At 37.9% G+C, this 16620-nt stretch overlaps 1 protein-coding gene across 2 annotated transcripts in view; it reads left to right on the forward strand.

Moving 5' to 3' along the window:
• The window catches only part of SEL1L3 (SEL1L family member 3), a 35027-nt gene extending 18914 nt beyond the window's left edge, over positions 1 to 16113 (forward strand). For both annotated transcript variants that reach the window (XM_071556682.1, XM_071556683.1), the window contains exons 14-24: positions 1892 to 1954; positions 3777 to 3953; positions 5450 to 5577; positions 6197 to 6280; positions 8597 to 8687; positions 8797 to 8881; positions 11017 to 11126; positions 12367 to 12494; positions 13291 to 13393; positions 13488 to 13560; positions 14833 to 16113. In XM_071556682.1, the coding sequence (XP_071412783.1) occupies positions 1892 to 1954; positions 3777 to 3953; positions 5450 to 5577; positions 6197 to 6280; positions 8597 to 8687; positions 8797 to 8881; positions 11017 to 11126; positions 12367 to 12494; positions 13291 to 13393; positions 13488 to 13560; positions 14833 to 15002 (1212 nt within the window). In that variant the 3' untranslated portion in view covers positions 15003 to 16113. The remainder of the gene's footprint in view (positions 1 to 1891; positions 1955 to 3776; positions 3954 to 5449; positions 5578 to 6196; positions 6281 to 8596; positions 8688 to 8796; positions 8882 to 11016; positions 11127 to 12366; positions 12495 to 13290; positions 13394 to 13487; positions 13561 to 14832) is intronic.
• Positions 16114 to 16620: the final 507 nt, after the last annotated feature.

Genomic DNA, 16620 nt, shown 5'->3' on the forward strand with positions numbered 1-16620 from the left:
GGTGAATCCACCACCTCTCTGGGCAGCCCATTTCAATGCCTGATTACTCTCTCTGGAAAGAATTTTTTTCTGATACCCAACTTAAATTTCCCCTGGCAGAGCTTAAGCCCGTGCCCCCTTGTCCTATTGCTGAGTGCCTGGGAGAAGAGACCAGACCCCACCTGGCTATAACTTCCCTTCAGGTAGTTATAGACAGTGATGAGGTCACCTCTGAGCCTCCTCTTCTCCAGGCTAAACAACCCCAGCTCCCTCAGCCTCTCCCCATAGGGCTTTTGCTCCAGTTCTTTCACCAGCCTTGTTGCTCTTCTCTGGACTCGCTCCAGCACCTCAATATCCTTTCTGAACTGAGGGGCCCAGAACTGAACACAGTACTCAAGGTGTGGCCTCACCAACGCAGAGTACAGGGGAAGGATCACTTCCCTGGTCCTGCTGGCCACTCTATTTTTGATACAGGACAGGATCCCATTGGCCTTCTTGGCCACCTGGGCTCACTGTTGGCTCACGTTGAGCTTCCTGTCAATTAGTACTCCAAGGTCCCTTTCTGCCTGGCTGCTCTCCAGCCACTCTGTGCCCAGCCTGTAGCGCTGCAGGGGGTTGTTGTGGCCAAAGTGCACTTGGCCTTATTGAATTTCATCCCATTGGAATCAGCCCATCTCTCAAGTCTATCCAGATCCCTCTGCAGAGCCCTCCTGCCTTCCAGCAGGTCGACACTCCCTCCCAGCTTGGTGTCATCAGCAAATTTGCTGATGATGGACTCAATCCCCTCATCTAAATCATCAATAAAGATGTTAAACAGGACTGGACCCAATACAGACCCCTGGGGAACACCACTGGTGATGGGCCGCCAGCTGGATGCAGCTCCATTCACCAGCACTCTCTGGGCCCGACCCTCCAGCCAGCTCTTAATCCAGGAGAGGGTCCACTTGTCCAAGCCATGGGCTACCAGCTTTTCCAGGAGTATATTATGGGAGACAGTGTCAAAGGCCTTGCTGAAGTTAAAAGCAGTTTAGTCACTTTGCTTCTAGCCAGATTCAGGATCAAATCAGAGAGTCCTAGTTTTTCCTAATGTCTTCTCACCTCAAAAATCCAACCAGCTGGTAGGCATAGGCCTTGTTGTAGAGATGTAGGTAAAAGTTGGATCCTTTCATAGAATGCCCTTTATTAGGTCTCTGCGATTTATTTGGTTTTTTAGTTGGAATTAAATTGTTTCTGCATGCAGTTAGTTTTTCCCTGCTAGAAATAGTAGACAACAGAGGCTAAACTGAAGCATAACCCCACCTGAGTCAAATAAGGTGTATGAACTAAGGAGTGTCACCCATAAAACATTCAAGAGTACTAAAGATTGGAAATATTAGTGAAGAATCATTAGGTCTTCATTCCATTCCTTTGACAGTGGAGGACTATTCTCTACAAAATGCTTGCTTTGGTTTTGCTGGTGTTGATTTTGAGAACCCATAATCTGTTTGACTTGTGTTTGGAATTAATTTATATGGACATCATAAGCATGATATGAGTGTATTTCCTCCAGAATCACTTTGACATCATTTTCAGGAAAGCTGAGAGCTCTTACTGCCAAATTGAGAACAACCTGTACCCCTTTGAATGCTATTTATTCTTGCTTAGTTGCCAAAAATTCAAGATCTGTGAAATTTACCCATAAAAATAACTTGAATATACCGGTAAAATAATTGTTCCTTGACTGAATCACTGAGATTTTTGTAAAGCTGTGAAGGAAGGATGAACACAAAGCTGCTTGTTTTGTTGCAACTTTTTAAAGCCAAATGACACCTGGTGAATAAATCAATGCTAGAAGGCATTTTGAATGTGCAGAAGTGAATTTTTATCAGTCTGCATTTGTGAACAAGGATTGTTTCATTTATCCATTTCCTAGGGCCAAGGTGTGAAAAAGAACATGAAACTTGCATTGGAATTGATGAAGAAAGCAGCAGCCAAGGTAAAATGCAATAAACATTTTATTGTAGATGTCCTATACCAGGTGCTAATAATAATAAACTCTGATTTATATAAAATGCTGGTTACCATAATTCTGTGTCAGTACTGGTTGCTTCTTCCAGTGTCTTCACCATGAATGGCAAAAGCCTTTTTTTTTTTCCAAACTGGAGGACTAGACCACTCAAAATTGGTCAAAATTTCCACGGAAGAAAAGAATTCTCTCTCCTTACATCTTTTGGAACTTGATGTTAGTTAAGTGGCTTACAGAGAGAGTATTTGATCCAGGAGTATGTTTTTGCTTCACGTTCCTAAGCATTTTCTTCCAGACAATAGTAGGTATGTATTTTCATAGGCATGTCTACCAGGCTTGAGCTTTAGAGACGATGACCTCTGCAGAGTCAGGTGATTACTGCCGTCTTTGAAGACCCATGCCAGCAGGCTTTGCTGGAATAACAGAGGATCTTTAAATTGTAAAGTGAATGAAAAAGAGGTCTGGATTGTACTTCCACAGTCAGCGCTGAGGGATGGTGCATTCCTGCAGCACAAGAGCTGAATGCAGAAGGGTGGCTTCCCATTCAGCTGTGGTGGTTTATGGCTAGTTCTCTCTGCTTGGAGTTGGAACTCCACCTGGACGTGCTGGCAACTGGAGAAAGGCTGTGTGTGCTCTCTCTGGCCAGCTCTCTTCTACTGCAGGGAGAAGACATGGGTGTCCCAAAGCCTTCTGGTTTTTACACAGTAGAATGAAACACTGACAGGCACCACAGAGCAGAGCAGCCTCACTCCATTTAATAATCTAATACAGCCAGATTACCCAGTCCATGATCTGGTCCTTAGAATAAGAATGTGAGAGTACGTAGAACTTGCGTACATTCCTAGCTCTTAGAACCAGAACGAGTTAAATTGCTGAAAATAGCAATGGGACTTCATTCCTGACCACCACTGGAAAAGATCTGTGCCTGGTCTATGATTTCTGAGAAACAGGAGAGATTACCTGTTCTACTGCCTGTTTGGGAAAGGTTTGAATAAACTGAGCTGCTTTCATACTGTGATCAAAATTCCCTTGCCTCAGGATCTGAGGAACAGATTCAAGGAAGAATCTTAGAGACATCAAATTCCTTACTACCCTTGAACTCAGAAACTTAGGTTTTTATGCTCCACAGTACATTTTCTATGCAAAAACAGTACTGTAATGATTGAAAAGTGTAACTGCCTTTGCATTTTAATGGATAAGTTAGCTCACATACTTGCAGTCCCATATGATCCACCAGTTTATGCAAGCAGGTGGTGACTCATTGCAACAGAAATAAAGACTGTCTCAGAAAGATTTTCTCCTCTTGATCCATAATTATTGATGCAAAGATGCAACTTGGTAATAGCAAGTAGCAATATCTTAAGCAGGTCTGTATGATGTTGTTCAAATGAATTTTGAAAGTAGCATTACAAAGTTATGTGTTCATTGCTTTCTATTTATTCTTAAAGAAATGTTCTAGTTTAAAAGAAATGAAGTATTTTGATTGCTAATCCTGTCAACCAAATTCTGGGAGTTCACAAAAATAAGTGTCCTGTTTTGGCTTTATAGAGGAAACAGGTGAAAAATTTGTCACAATTTGTTCTTGTCAAGAAGTGAAAATCTGAATGCAGAGACAGCTGAGACTCTGTAGAATAAGATGACACTGAAGTCTTATTCCTCAGTCTAAATATGAGGCTGCAAGGAAGAGTAGTGGGCAAAAACAAGTTATCAAACCTTTATAACCCTTAGTCCCAGAAGTGACCCAAAGCAGAATAAAATGTGTGACCCGACACTGCTCTTCTCCTTCCCCAAGGGCTTGCCCCAGGCAGTGAATGGACTGGGATGGTATTACCACAATTTTAAAAGAGACTACAGAAAAGCAGCCAAACACTGGTTAATTGCTGAAGAATTGGGAAATCCAGATGCATCATACAACCTTGGTGTCCTATATTTAGATGGGATTTACCCTGGAGTATCTGGTAGAAATCAAGTGAGTAAATACTTAACAGTACTATTTCTTACATTAGGGCCCAGTTTAGAAGTTTGCTTTATTTGTGAGATTTCTGTGTTCACTCTGAGTTGGATTTTGATATCTTTTATCACAAAGAACGGTTTTACTGGGGGATTTAGTCAGATTGCATAGAGATGTTACTCAAATATCACAGTCAACATTATGTGCATGTGTTTGTACTTCTTTAATTTAGAAACAAAACAGATGCAGGTTTTGCTCCCGTGACTGCCTCTGCTTTCATCCTTCCAGTGACAGCAGCCAGGAATGATAGTGTGTGCTCTCACAACATGTGATCATCTGCTTTCTCTCAGTTTTAGTTTAGTAACTGAAAGCAGCACCACCTTTCCCTGAACTTGTGAACAGCTATGCTACATTCACACAGCTTCTGTGAACCTCAGAACTGCAGTGAAAGGCCTTCAATCCAGACTTGAAAATGTAACTATTTATTACAGTTCTGGTAGGCTGCAGTATTTTGTCTTTCTGTGTCACAACCCATTAACTCTTCTCATTGATACATGCAAAATAAATTTTCCCCTAATAGGAAGGGTCTACTTTAGCTGCATCTCTTTTAATAAACTAGGTAGTTTATGACCAACAACACAAATATAGTGAGGTAGGCTGAAATAAACGCAGGCAGACTTTGTGCTTGGAGCTAAAAGATGTTTCCAGCTCTGTGGTCTGGGTATAATCCAGACAGTGAGCATTTCTGCTGCCAACAGCAGCAGTGCTTGACATGTGCATCTGGCAAACACATTTTCCTTCCCCAGGGACTAAAAAACACATTTCAGAATGTGCCCAGGTTTTTTTATTCACTGAACCCAAGGGTAAGGAGAAGTTTCAGCTATGATAGATACTTTGAAGTTCATGCTCACTCACAGAAAACATAAATTGATTGTTAAAAATTTCCAGTAATAATTTTTTTCAGTCTGTTTGTGGTTTAATTTACTTTGCAGATTACTGTTTCTGAGGGTAAAACATGCAGAGTCGCTTCTGGCCCTGCTTACTCCATCTGTGTTATCTTTTATAAACCAGTTTCAAAGATTTGAGCACTGTGATTGTGAACTGCTGGAAATATTGAGCAGTGCTGCTGCTCCACAGCTTTCACTTCGTGTCACCAGCACAGAAGTCCTGTTCTCCAGGATCCCTTAATAATCTTTCTGCTAGTGAATAATTTTACTTTCATGAGTGTGTACAAGACTTATGATACCAGGTGTTAGTTACACTTTTAGACACTTTTATATTTGACATTCTGTACATTACCAGAATGTTTTTCAAAACTTTTTCTAGCCTAAACTATCAAAAAGTTAGAAGAAAGAAGTTCAATTCATCTAAGTAAATTTAAAATAGCTTAACTCTCTTACCCTCATGAGCCAATTGTCTATTTTAATTCCTTTGATGAAACAAGTCCCAAGGAAAAAAAATCTCTATAAATATTAGTAATGCAGAGTGTCTAATTGTCTCTTGTTTCTTCACAGACAGTTGCTGCACGTTATTTCTATAAAGCTGCCCAAGGAGGACATATAGAAGGGACTTTACGGTGCTCTCTGTACTACATCACAGGAAACATGGAAGACTTCCCTAGAGATCCAGAAAAAGCTGTAATGTAAGGAATGAGACCAGTTATTAAATGAGAATATATTTCTGATGTTAATATTTTCATGACTGGTGATTTTTATGTCCATAGTCTAAATATCTTGTTCTTCTTGGTGCTTACCTCCTTGACAAAAGGTTTTTCTGCAGTAACGTTTGATCTGCATAAGTATGTGTTTTATTTAAATGACCAGTAGATTTTGAGAGATACTGAATACTTTTAGTACTTTTTATTTTTTCCAGTACAAATAGGAGAGATTGTATCAAACAAAGTCTTGCGCTTTTTTGATTTTCAAGAAATATCAGATTCCTGATGTGGTAGAACTGGTATTTTGCATCAAAGAACCAGGCAGATAATTATTGATAGCACTTACTAACATATGTTAGTTTTCTCAAAAAAAAATTGCCAAGATAAAGGCAGGATGTCTCTAATACAGTCATAGAGATGAATGGACATCATGTTCTCATTCAGTCAGTTGTTACAAGACTGATGCAGCAATTACTGTTAAATCCCATAGTTTGTCTTACAGAAGAAGGCAGATCCTATATCCTTTTGGTCTTTTGAGTCTGCTTGAGTTTGGATAACATTACTGGAGCACAGCTGTTCATTTCTTGTTTGTTCTTTTCCACAGCTGGGCAAAACACATTGCAGAGAAGAATGGCTACTTAGGTCATGTAATCAGAAGAGCTCTCAATGCTTATCTGGAACTTTCATGGTATGTTTCTCCTGTTCTCTTTATTTTCTATTTTTCACTTACTTGTAGCATGGCAAAATAATTAATATTGGTGATCATATCAAAGAAAAATAGAAATAGCACCACTGAAATTAATTGCAAAACATCCATTGACATAAAGAGGAGTTGACCTGAAGTATAGTTCAACAGTTCTGACAGAATCAAGGGAAAAACATGGAGTTCGTAGAGGGAAATAGTTGTATCAGCTGATCATGGTTTTCAACCCATAATACTGTGGCATGTGATGTGCACTGGATTAACTGGAGGAACAGCTTTCACTTTTAATATTCTCTGTTCCAAACCTCATATTTTGCTTTCTCTCTTCTGTATAATTCCATGTCATGAAAACTCAGTCTACTGGATTAATTTGTTCATTTTTCTGTATATGGTTATTATTTTTTCTGTAAATAAAATAGGAGGCTACAATATCCAATGAGCCAGTTGAGAGGTTTCAAAGTAGCCTCCGGGTTAATGTTCCATCTTTGAAGCATCTGTAGACATGAGCATCAGATACTATATGTGCAGGTATCAGACTGTCATACGTGATTGGGAAAATGGCTCATTTGGTCCTGCAGTGTTCCCCTGCAAGTGTACAGTGGATTGATCTGGAGTAACCCATTCCTTGAAGTGTCTTTTTACTCAGTCCATCACAGACATTTCTCTTGAGGTTTGAGCTCACTTTTCAACACTAGAAAACTCTTGATACTTTTGTAGTATGTTCTTTTGTACAAACCTGTGACTCTGCTCAGCTCACTTTGCAGTCACATGAACGTCCACAGATAGAGCCTTAGGATTCCAGAAAGTCTGGGCTGAACAACTAGGAGGAAAATTCTGCTGGAGCACCACTTGAGATGCCAGTGATTGCGAATGTGTGGGTAGTTACTTATAAATACTGATCCTAGTAATCTCTGGGGTTAGGAGTATGTTCATGCTGAAATTTTTGCTTCTGAACAATTCTTCATATCTTGCATAGGTGTAAATTGTTACACTGCCAACCAGACCAAGTAATATCTGTTCCTCAGTTGTTAATGTCTATAGACATGTTCTACACATCTATCAGTCATGTAGTTTAGTCTTCATGGACTGATCGAGAGGTCTGAAATGCAATTTCTTTTCTGAATTGTTTTTGGAGACCTAAGGATAAGGTGAACCAGTTTCCTGGCTTAGGTATCCTGATTTCCTTCTGTAGTCCCAGGTCTTCCTTGTCCTAGATGTTTTTACAGAGCAGGTACAAGCAATAATTTGTAATCTTGCAGAAATAGTTGGGAAACAGGAGGTTACACCTGCTAATTTTGTAAGGACAACTGCTTTCACAATTCTATTTAAAGTTTCTTTACTTAAGCACCTGCTTGTGTAGTCAAATGTGTATCTGACCATATTTGCTTCCAGTATAACAAGCCATTGAAACCTTAAACTTGCCATGGTTTTAGCATTGTGTTGTGGGGAAAATAGTTGGAAACATGGCCCTTTAATAGGAAACTTCAGGAGGAAAAAAGTACATCAAATGTTTGAGGGGTTTTTTATCTTGTAATTTTAAAACTATGCACATGATTTTAAAGACTTCCTCTTAATTTTGAATGTGTAGTCTTCATAATATAGTGTAGATGAGTGACAGAGAATATGAGAGATGCTCCCCTCTAGTATCAGAGTACTGAATTGCTGTACTGCAAATGCAGTATTAGCTTGTTTTACAGTCAGTGAGGTGCCTACAATCCTTAGAGGGACTGAGACTTGTTTTATTAACACATTCAAATACAATGAGAGACAAATGCTGTTTCAAAAACCCCGTAGTCTAAAAAGACAAAACAAAACAAGTCATACAAATAACACAGTAAAGCATACCAAAGAAGTACTCAGATGAATGTTAGACAGCTAATTGTGGATTTTTTTATTTTTTTTTAGAGAAGAGTCTTTTAAGAATGTTTTATCTGAAATATTTAGATAAATAATTGGGCTTAGTATCAATTCTGTTTTATCATCAGTCTGGCGCTTGGAGTGAACGCACACCGGAGCTATTGTAGCTTCAATGCAAGAGGGAAAAGGCTGCAAATTTTTGTGATCCATCATGACTGGTTACACCAAGTACTGCCAGTATATGTCGCTGTTGCATGGGTTTCCCAGCCTCTTGCTCTTTGTGCCAAAAATTTGCTTGTAGGTGATTTTATAAATTTATTTAGTGCTTTCAGCGTTTTTTTCAGCTGTAACTGAAATGCATGTTATTTTTGTTAGAATTCTTGTTAGAAATTTTTGTTAGAATTTTTGTTAGAATTTTCATTAATATATTTTATCTAACATTAGGCATGAAGCTCTGCTGCATTATGTTTTAGCAGCTGAAACTGGAATTGAAGTGTCACAGTCCAATTTAGCACACATCTGTGAAGAAAGACCAGTGAGTAAATGTATTCATAACTTATTATCCTGAAAGTAACACTTGTTAATAATAATGTGATGCTAATCTCTAACTTGTGCTGTGAAGGAATCAATTATGTTTTTTACAGGACCTAGCAAGGAAATACCTAGCAACTGATTGTGTTTGGAGATACTACAACTTCTCTGTTTCTCAAGTCAATGCTCCGTCATTTGGTATGTATAGGGAATTCTTTCTGAATTTAATTTACTTTTTTTTAATTTCAAAAACTGTGTTTGTCACAACTTTTATGTGACTGAGAAAGTGAAGGGGATGTTAATTCCTGCTAATCATGCATTTTCTTTTTAATGTTTTGATAGGAATATCGGGGAGAAAAGGTAATTCAGGGGTTGTGTTTCAGCACAGCTTTTCTGAAAATTTCCTTTATATGGCATTAAATGGATAAAATTTGAATAGAATAAAATAAAAAAAAACTAAGCCTGAGAAGACACTAGATATTTAGGAGTCTTAGCAGTTAACTCAAAGTTTAAGGAAAAAAAAACAGCAGTAGACTTTAGGAGCTCATGCTGTTTAGTTTATCAAAGGGGAAATCCAAAAGCAAATATACTTCCATATCGTAATTGAATCATGAGAAACTAATAAAGGCTAAAGGATACCTTATCTAATTTATTATTAGTTTTCCTGTTAGGGTACAGAGTTTATCAATGTTGGCAGAGCTTACCTTGAGGAACTAAAAGATTCTGTGTTAAAAAAACAGTCTGTAAGTTGCATTCCTTAGGCCTTGAATTTTACTACTTCTGTGACTTTAGTAACTTAGTCATTCTGGTGCCTTTGAAATCATTACTGAATATTTGGAAACATTAATCTGATTGTTTCACAAGAGCATTTAAGTGGTTTGTAAGAAGTAGGTGTAAAAGTGGAGTGTAAAAATAATTCAAGATATTCATTTAAATACACAATGTGGAAAATTTAAATGTGTGGAAACTTGATACCACGTGGATACAGCTGAAGGCACAGGAGCTGACAAACCCTTTTAGCTTTCCTGAAGAGTTCGTAAGACACCTTAGCAAGGTGTAGTTTGGTTGACCCTTTGGTAGATCCACTGGTACAGTCTTACACTAGAGAAACTTCGCAAGGTCATACTCATGGAGTGGGACTATGATTCTATTCAAGTAAAGGAGAGAAGACTTGCTGGGTTCAACAGAGGTAGAATTTTATTACTTAATCTCTTCCTCACATCAGTAACATAAGGGAGTTTTATCTCAGACCCTTCTCTGCAGTGGTGGAGGATCAAATTCCCAGTGTAGGGCCTGGGATGAAGTCTAACCCTGGCAGTGGAAATTTCCATGGCTACCTTATCAGTGCAGTGCAGGGTGACCTCAAGTCCACTGCCTGTTGCAGAGGGCACTCCAAGCCAGGCTGGAATTATGCCCTTGGTTCAGTTGAGGGGATCCCTCTTCTTGATGATTTGCTACAGCATTTGCAGCCTTCCATTCTGCATCAGTGCCAGCCCATCCATGTAGCCTTTCTGCCTTTGCTGTTGGGTTGGTAACTAACTTGCTTCCTGAAGAGCTCTGCATAGTCCACTATAAATGCAGGAGAGGTTTCCAGATAGCTGCTGTAGGCACCCAATGCAAGGTGTAGAAATGCTTCAAAGCAGTTGAGGAAAGCTTAGGTCAGACAAGTGTAGACATGGTCCTGGGAGTTTTTAAACTCCTTAACAGAGATTAGTGCAGTGTTGTGCTTGCTCCTGCCTGGGTCAATGCCCTCTGTTTTGACACATTTCAATACTGTCCAGTATCCCAGAAAAATGTTTGTAAAGTATTTCCTGGGCATTGATTCCTTCTAGACCATGAAAATTGTATACCTACTGTTGTCCTGGGTTGGGTTGGGTGTGAAACTAATAAAATTATCAGCAAAGCTCTGCAACTTTTGGGAAAGGTTCAGCCACCACAGTGTCAGGTACAGAACAAACATGTAGACAGCATGTTTTTAAACCTCATCAAATTAGTAGGGCTAATCTGACTAATAAGGCTACAGGTTGCCTTAAGATAGATGGAGCAAGTGAAGAAAGAATGCAATATAAAGTTTCTAAGTCTCAGTTTTTGTAAAAACAGCAAAATAATGCACTAAATTCATTAAAGAGAAACCATGAGAAATGTCATCCAGGATAAATATTTTCAGTGGGAGGCTGATGTAAAGTAGCCACAGAGACAACCAGAAAGGGTACCTTTGTCTTTTAGTATTGTGCTTTAAATATAATTACCATTAACTTTTCCATCTCATTGATAGTTGGTTAATTCTATTCCTACAAATAGTCTAAATGATCTTCTACTTGTTTCTTCCACAGCTTATTTGAAGATGGGTGATTTCTACTACTATGGTTACCAGAACCAGTCTAAAGACCTTGAGCTCTCAATGCGGATGTACGCACAGGCTGCATTAGAGGGAGATTCACAGGTGGGGCTGCAGTTGTGAACTATTTATAAAACATTGGAGTTTAGAGCAATCTGAGAATTTAGCTGAGGCTTGTTCTTCTGCTTGGCTACATCTTCACTGAAGAAACCTGCTAGAATAAGTTGCAGTTATTTCAAAATACCTTGTGAGTCAGTAGTTGTTGGTTCATGATTATAGAAGGTAAACTTAACATAGATGGATAGTCCTAGAATTAGGCTGTTTTGTCAGCTAAAGGTGAATGGCCTAACTCAGTGCTACATACCTTGGCATTTTTGCTATTGCAAGGGAAAGAATTAATAGACTGCTGAGTCGTATTCCAGTCCTGTCCTCTGCCATTTTAGGATATAAAAAAGACTGGCCTATTTCCCTTGGTATGTTGAGGAAATCCTAGGGTAAATTTTGTTCACCACAAAGGTTTCATCTTAAAATGCTTTGTAATTAAAAGATTCACTATGTCACATTACCAAAGACACACAGTGTTTCAACACTGAGTATCCTGTCCTCAGGCCCTTCTGAACTGTCCCGGTTGTAATATTCTGTTCTCCCTGTCCCTGTGGCAATGTTCCCAGACAGTATCTTCTATGTGAAATTATCAGAGGTAGCATAATTGGGTTCTGCTTTGAGGATATTGGGACAAGACATTACTGCTAAACTAGCAAATGAGAGAAGAGATGCATGAACAATTACATTAAAGTATGAAAGCCAAACTGATGGGGAATCCTGTAATATATCTCATGTATGTTTGTTTTCATGGCTCTGAAGAGACATAGGGATGCATAAGGCTTGTCCAAGTAAGCAAAGCTGTAAGATTAAGGGGTTAAATTGTCTGGAGGAAATTTCTGCTCTGAATTTTGCTGTTCAGATGCAGTTGATCTACAGAGCTTGGTGGAGGGGAATTGAACAGAACAGAAATGCATTTCTGATTTCAGTCTATATTTTCATAGTAGATGAAAGATGACAGTTTGATATGGTGACTGTGCTTAAAGAGCAACTAAAAATAACAAAGCTCATATGTTTTTCAAGGTGGTTTCTAAGAAAATAGTGTCACAACATCTGAACACTTCTTTTGCATTTTCAGTTGGTGGGTGTGGATAGGAGAAGAGGCTCTCATAATTCTTCAATGAATATCACGTTATACTAAATGATTTTATAGAAGACAGTTTATAATTATTTAGATATTTGATGTCTAAATATACACATGAAAATTCATGTTAAAAAGCATGCATGCTCTTTCTACTGTTAGGGTTTCTTTAATTTGGCCCTTGTCATAGAAGAGGGCAACTCCATACCTTCCTACATTCTGGATCACTTGGAAATTGATCAAGCATTGCATTCGAGTAATACATCACTTCTTTGGGAACTTTATTACAGGTGAGTCTTTTTTCCCCTTATCAGCATCTTCTGATTTTCCACAAAAGTAGCATTTACTCTGGAGAACAGCAACTTCTGTAATTATTAACTTTGTTCACTTGTATGATTTAAGGCATGTTAAGGTCAACATACTCAAAATGCGTAAATTCCCTAAATATATTTCAGTTTATGCCTGTTGAGGAGATCTGATTATATGTGGTTACTTGGAATATCAGGAACTGGATTTAATGATCCAGGAGGTCTTTTTTGATTCAGTATGTTTAATTTCCTAAGTTATGCACTGGCAGTTTGTATGCCATTCAAACCAACATTTCAATATGACATAATTTAATACAGAACTTTAAAGCATGTAATTGGGATAACAGTGGTCCTTCCTCTTGATTCTGCAAAGATGTTCCAGCCTGGTACAGATATTGTGACACAGAATATTAGATTTCTGAGAAGGTTGCAGGTATATCTAATTTTAAATGAAGTCCTACTGCTGTTGAATCATGTTAGTAAACTTGTACTCTGACTGTTTGCCAACTGTAACCTGGATGCTTAGACCCATTGTTGACTAATAATAATATAAAAAGTACACTCCTCATATAAGGTATTCTGTGCTTAATGAGTTTAATCTGCTATTTCTCTGAAGTTTTGCTTCATCATCTGAAGTGGTGATCTGAGATAGTGATGATGATATTTATTTGTTTTTCTGGGTTACTGAGGTTTTCTGCAAACCCACTTGAGATTCCAAGATGATTAATACCCCAGAACTGAAGAGCAGGATTAATGAGTTGTTTTAATCTTCTTACAGGTGTTGGAATAACAGTAACCAAGAATCAATTAGTCCATGCTCATTAGCATTGCTTTATTTTCACATGAGAGTTATGTGGAACAATATTTTACACTCTACTCTGGTATGTATTGCTCTTTTAATACATGCTCAGCTCATTTGGAACTCTACCTTGGCTTTGCACTGCTCTAACCGTGTTTTTAAAATTCCTGTCACAGATATACTTCATGGGAACCTTTCTTTTATCAATTCTCGTTGCATTTGCAGTGCAGTCTTTTCAGTCTTTATCTGGTAAGTACGTGTCATAGTAGAACTCTGAAGAAAGAAGTGATCTTTTTATTTCAGTAGCAACTTCAAAAATAAAAGCAGGAGTTCTAGATTTGAGAGAGGAACATCTGAACAGTAGTTTCTTTGACATGAAAGTAATTTTTTTAGGATTGAAAGGAGGTGGATGAAGCAAAGCTTAGCTTTAAGTGTGTTGGTTTCTGAAGAACTTCCCTTGATAAAGGAGATTTTTAATAAAGACATTAACTATGTGAGATTATTTCCCATCTCTCAGCATGCAATATTGTTAGAGTAATTATGACTTTGATTTCCTCTGTCTCCACAATGTGCAATGGAACTGTGTTGTCTGTTTGATATGACTGGATCCATTCAGATACAAGGTGGGAGAAGAAGTAAGGTTCCAAGAGCAGGTGCTTTGGAGTAATTTGGGAAGAGTCAGTTCAGCCTTTTCTGACCAATAACAGAATCAGCAAATGCATTTAGTCAGGCATTGCAGACTCCCTCCTGTCATAAGCTAGAAAGTTTTGCTCTGTGTTGTCTTTACTGATGGGATGGAGAATATTAAGGGGCAGAAAATCAAATGCCAGACTTCAGTCTAGTAAAACTCCCATCTTTTTTTTTGCCACATTGAAAGACATATCAGAGGCAAAACAAGATTGCTGATGAAAGAGAAGAAAACCCCTACCATCATATACAAAAATGATGAGTCATTGTTTAGAAAGCATTTCCAGCTTCAACCAAGTGTTTCTATTCAAAACACAAGACTTGATCAGGAAATCGTGGAGCGAATCTGGCCAATTATGAAAATAATTTCTTCCACTAAATGCAATTTTTTACATTGTGTTTTAACCCATGTAAGGCAGCTTACACCTGTGTCAGAAAATAATGTTTTCTGACATAAATCTGTAATAAAATGCAGAAAAAATTACTTTCACATTGACAACCTACACCTATAGCAAATAGTATTAAAAAACCCCCAACACTATTAAATCAAAATATTATTTGAATTAAGACATGTAGCTATGAATATGCTGAATATGGAATTAATGCTGAACTCCTGCTTTTTTCTCTCACTAGCTATAATTTATTTAAGTTGGGGATCATTCAACATATGTATAAAGTATATAATTGCAGATATTCTTCTTTCACTATTTCCTAGCCTTTGAATATTATCTTCATATGTAATTTTATATGCACATAATGTTTAAATATTGATCAATAGAGTTCCTAGACACAGAGGCGTTTTTTTTAATAATTTCTTTTGATATTTTTCTGAAGCTCATAATTCTCCTGGAAGAAGATCAGAACCACTGTCAGATGATGTCCCTTCTTCCTCGGGGAATGGCAATGATGATGCTACCAGACTTGCACAGCAAGATGAAAGTACTTTTTCAAACAATTTAGCACAGCAGGAGTCAGACCTTCAGAATCCTCTTGTTACAAGCTGAAGTTTAGTTTTCTTAAGGTTGACATCCATTGGGAAAATGGGATATGAACAACTACAAATCTAAGAACTGACAGCCAACCCATACATGGCATTAGTAATGCCATCCAACAGCTGAATTTGTAGGGAAATTCACTGATCTGATTTCTCCATTATAGAGAAAAAACGTCCTTATAATTTATTTAACACTCCAAACAAATAATGCATAGTATCTCACTATACAAAACATGTGATCATACTGTTCATGGAAGGACCCAGAAAGAAACATGCAAAGTCTTTGCCTAATGGAAGAATGAGCAAACAGTCCACAGGTTTTGATGAGTAAGTTTTACTGACAAATCTAATCTCTTATTAAATTGCCTTTACTGCATTTGAGCTTATTTATTGGTGAAGTTACCAAAGTTTTCCAAGTTGGAATCATGGAAATTACATACAAGTCATCAACACTTCCTGAGTTCCGTGGCACACCATCCAGTACTTCGTACATGCAATGGTAGCAACTAGTTTTTTGACATTTGATATTACATCCTAATTTTTCAATGTGAGAAATGTTTTGTTTTGAAAGAGAACACACCAGGAATATTTGCAATATGGTCATAACATGGTAGTTTTGCTGGCTAAGCCTTAGTCAAAGTTTTACAAGCACCAGTAGTTCCCTGATGGGCACAAAAGAATATTTCCTTCCCTGCCAAGAGCCACTGATTAGTGACAGTAGCTCCGCTAATGAATAAATAAAAGAATATTTAAGTGTGATCAGGTGACACAAAATGAACAAACAAACTGGTTTTGGATTCTTCCATAGAAAATGCTGATTTATTTTGTGTTCTGCTGTATCTCTAAAAGGCACCTATTTAAGTGACAGTTCATTTGATAAATGTTGGATGGGATCTATGGACAACATGTATGGAGTGCAAATGTCTTCTGCCTGATTTAAAGCTCTCTGTAAAGTGACTGTAGGAAAGGTCTAACCTTTACAGCATGTGGTTAATCACCTCTGCAAAATGATGTAGATCACAGACTATAAATTGCATAAATCTATGCATTATTGAGGGTTAAATCCACTCGTCTTGCACTACATTATTTACTCTTGTAAATAAAAATATTTTTCTAATTCAGCCTGTATGAGGAGGAATTTCTTTTAAGCCACATGTTGGATGAAATAGTATCTTGCAGTTGCAAATTCTCAAGATCACTGTTTACATGTCTGTTTTCTTAGCTTCAAATGGGAAAATCAGCCATACTTGCTTTGAGGAATACAGTGTTCTCACAGAGCAGACCTGGAGGAGTTTTTGTTTTGTTCTTTTTAAGTGAGACATAGGAGGTTTCAGTAAGAAAAGAATGATTTAAAAAGAAAAAAGTTCTGACCTTCAAGAGACATTCATATATGCATATATATAAAAACATCTATACACGCATGTAACTGAGACATGTTTCACATGCTGAAAACTGAAAATTAAAAAGTGTTGAGAGAAGAGTTGATGCTTTGAGGTAGCAATTCCATTGCCAAGTCATGGGGAAAAAATAAGATATTGAGGCTGCCTCCCTTGCCCCCCCTCCAGCTGAGAAATTAAATTATGGGCCATGGTACTGAGGTTTTTCATTTACTTAATCAAGAACTGTGT

The sequence above is a fragment of the Pithys albifrons genome, chromosome 5 (genome assembly GCF_047495875.1).
Source record: "Pithys albifrons albifrons isolate INPA30051 chromosome 5, PitAlb_v1, whole genome shotgun sequence".
Lineage (NCBI taxonomy): Eukaryota > Metazoa > Chordata > Aves > Passeriformes > Thamnophilidae > Pithys > Pithys albifrons.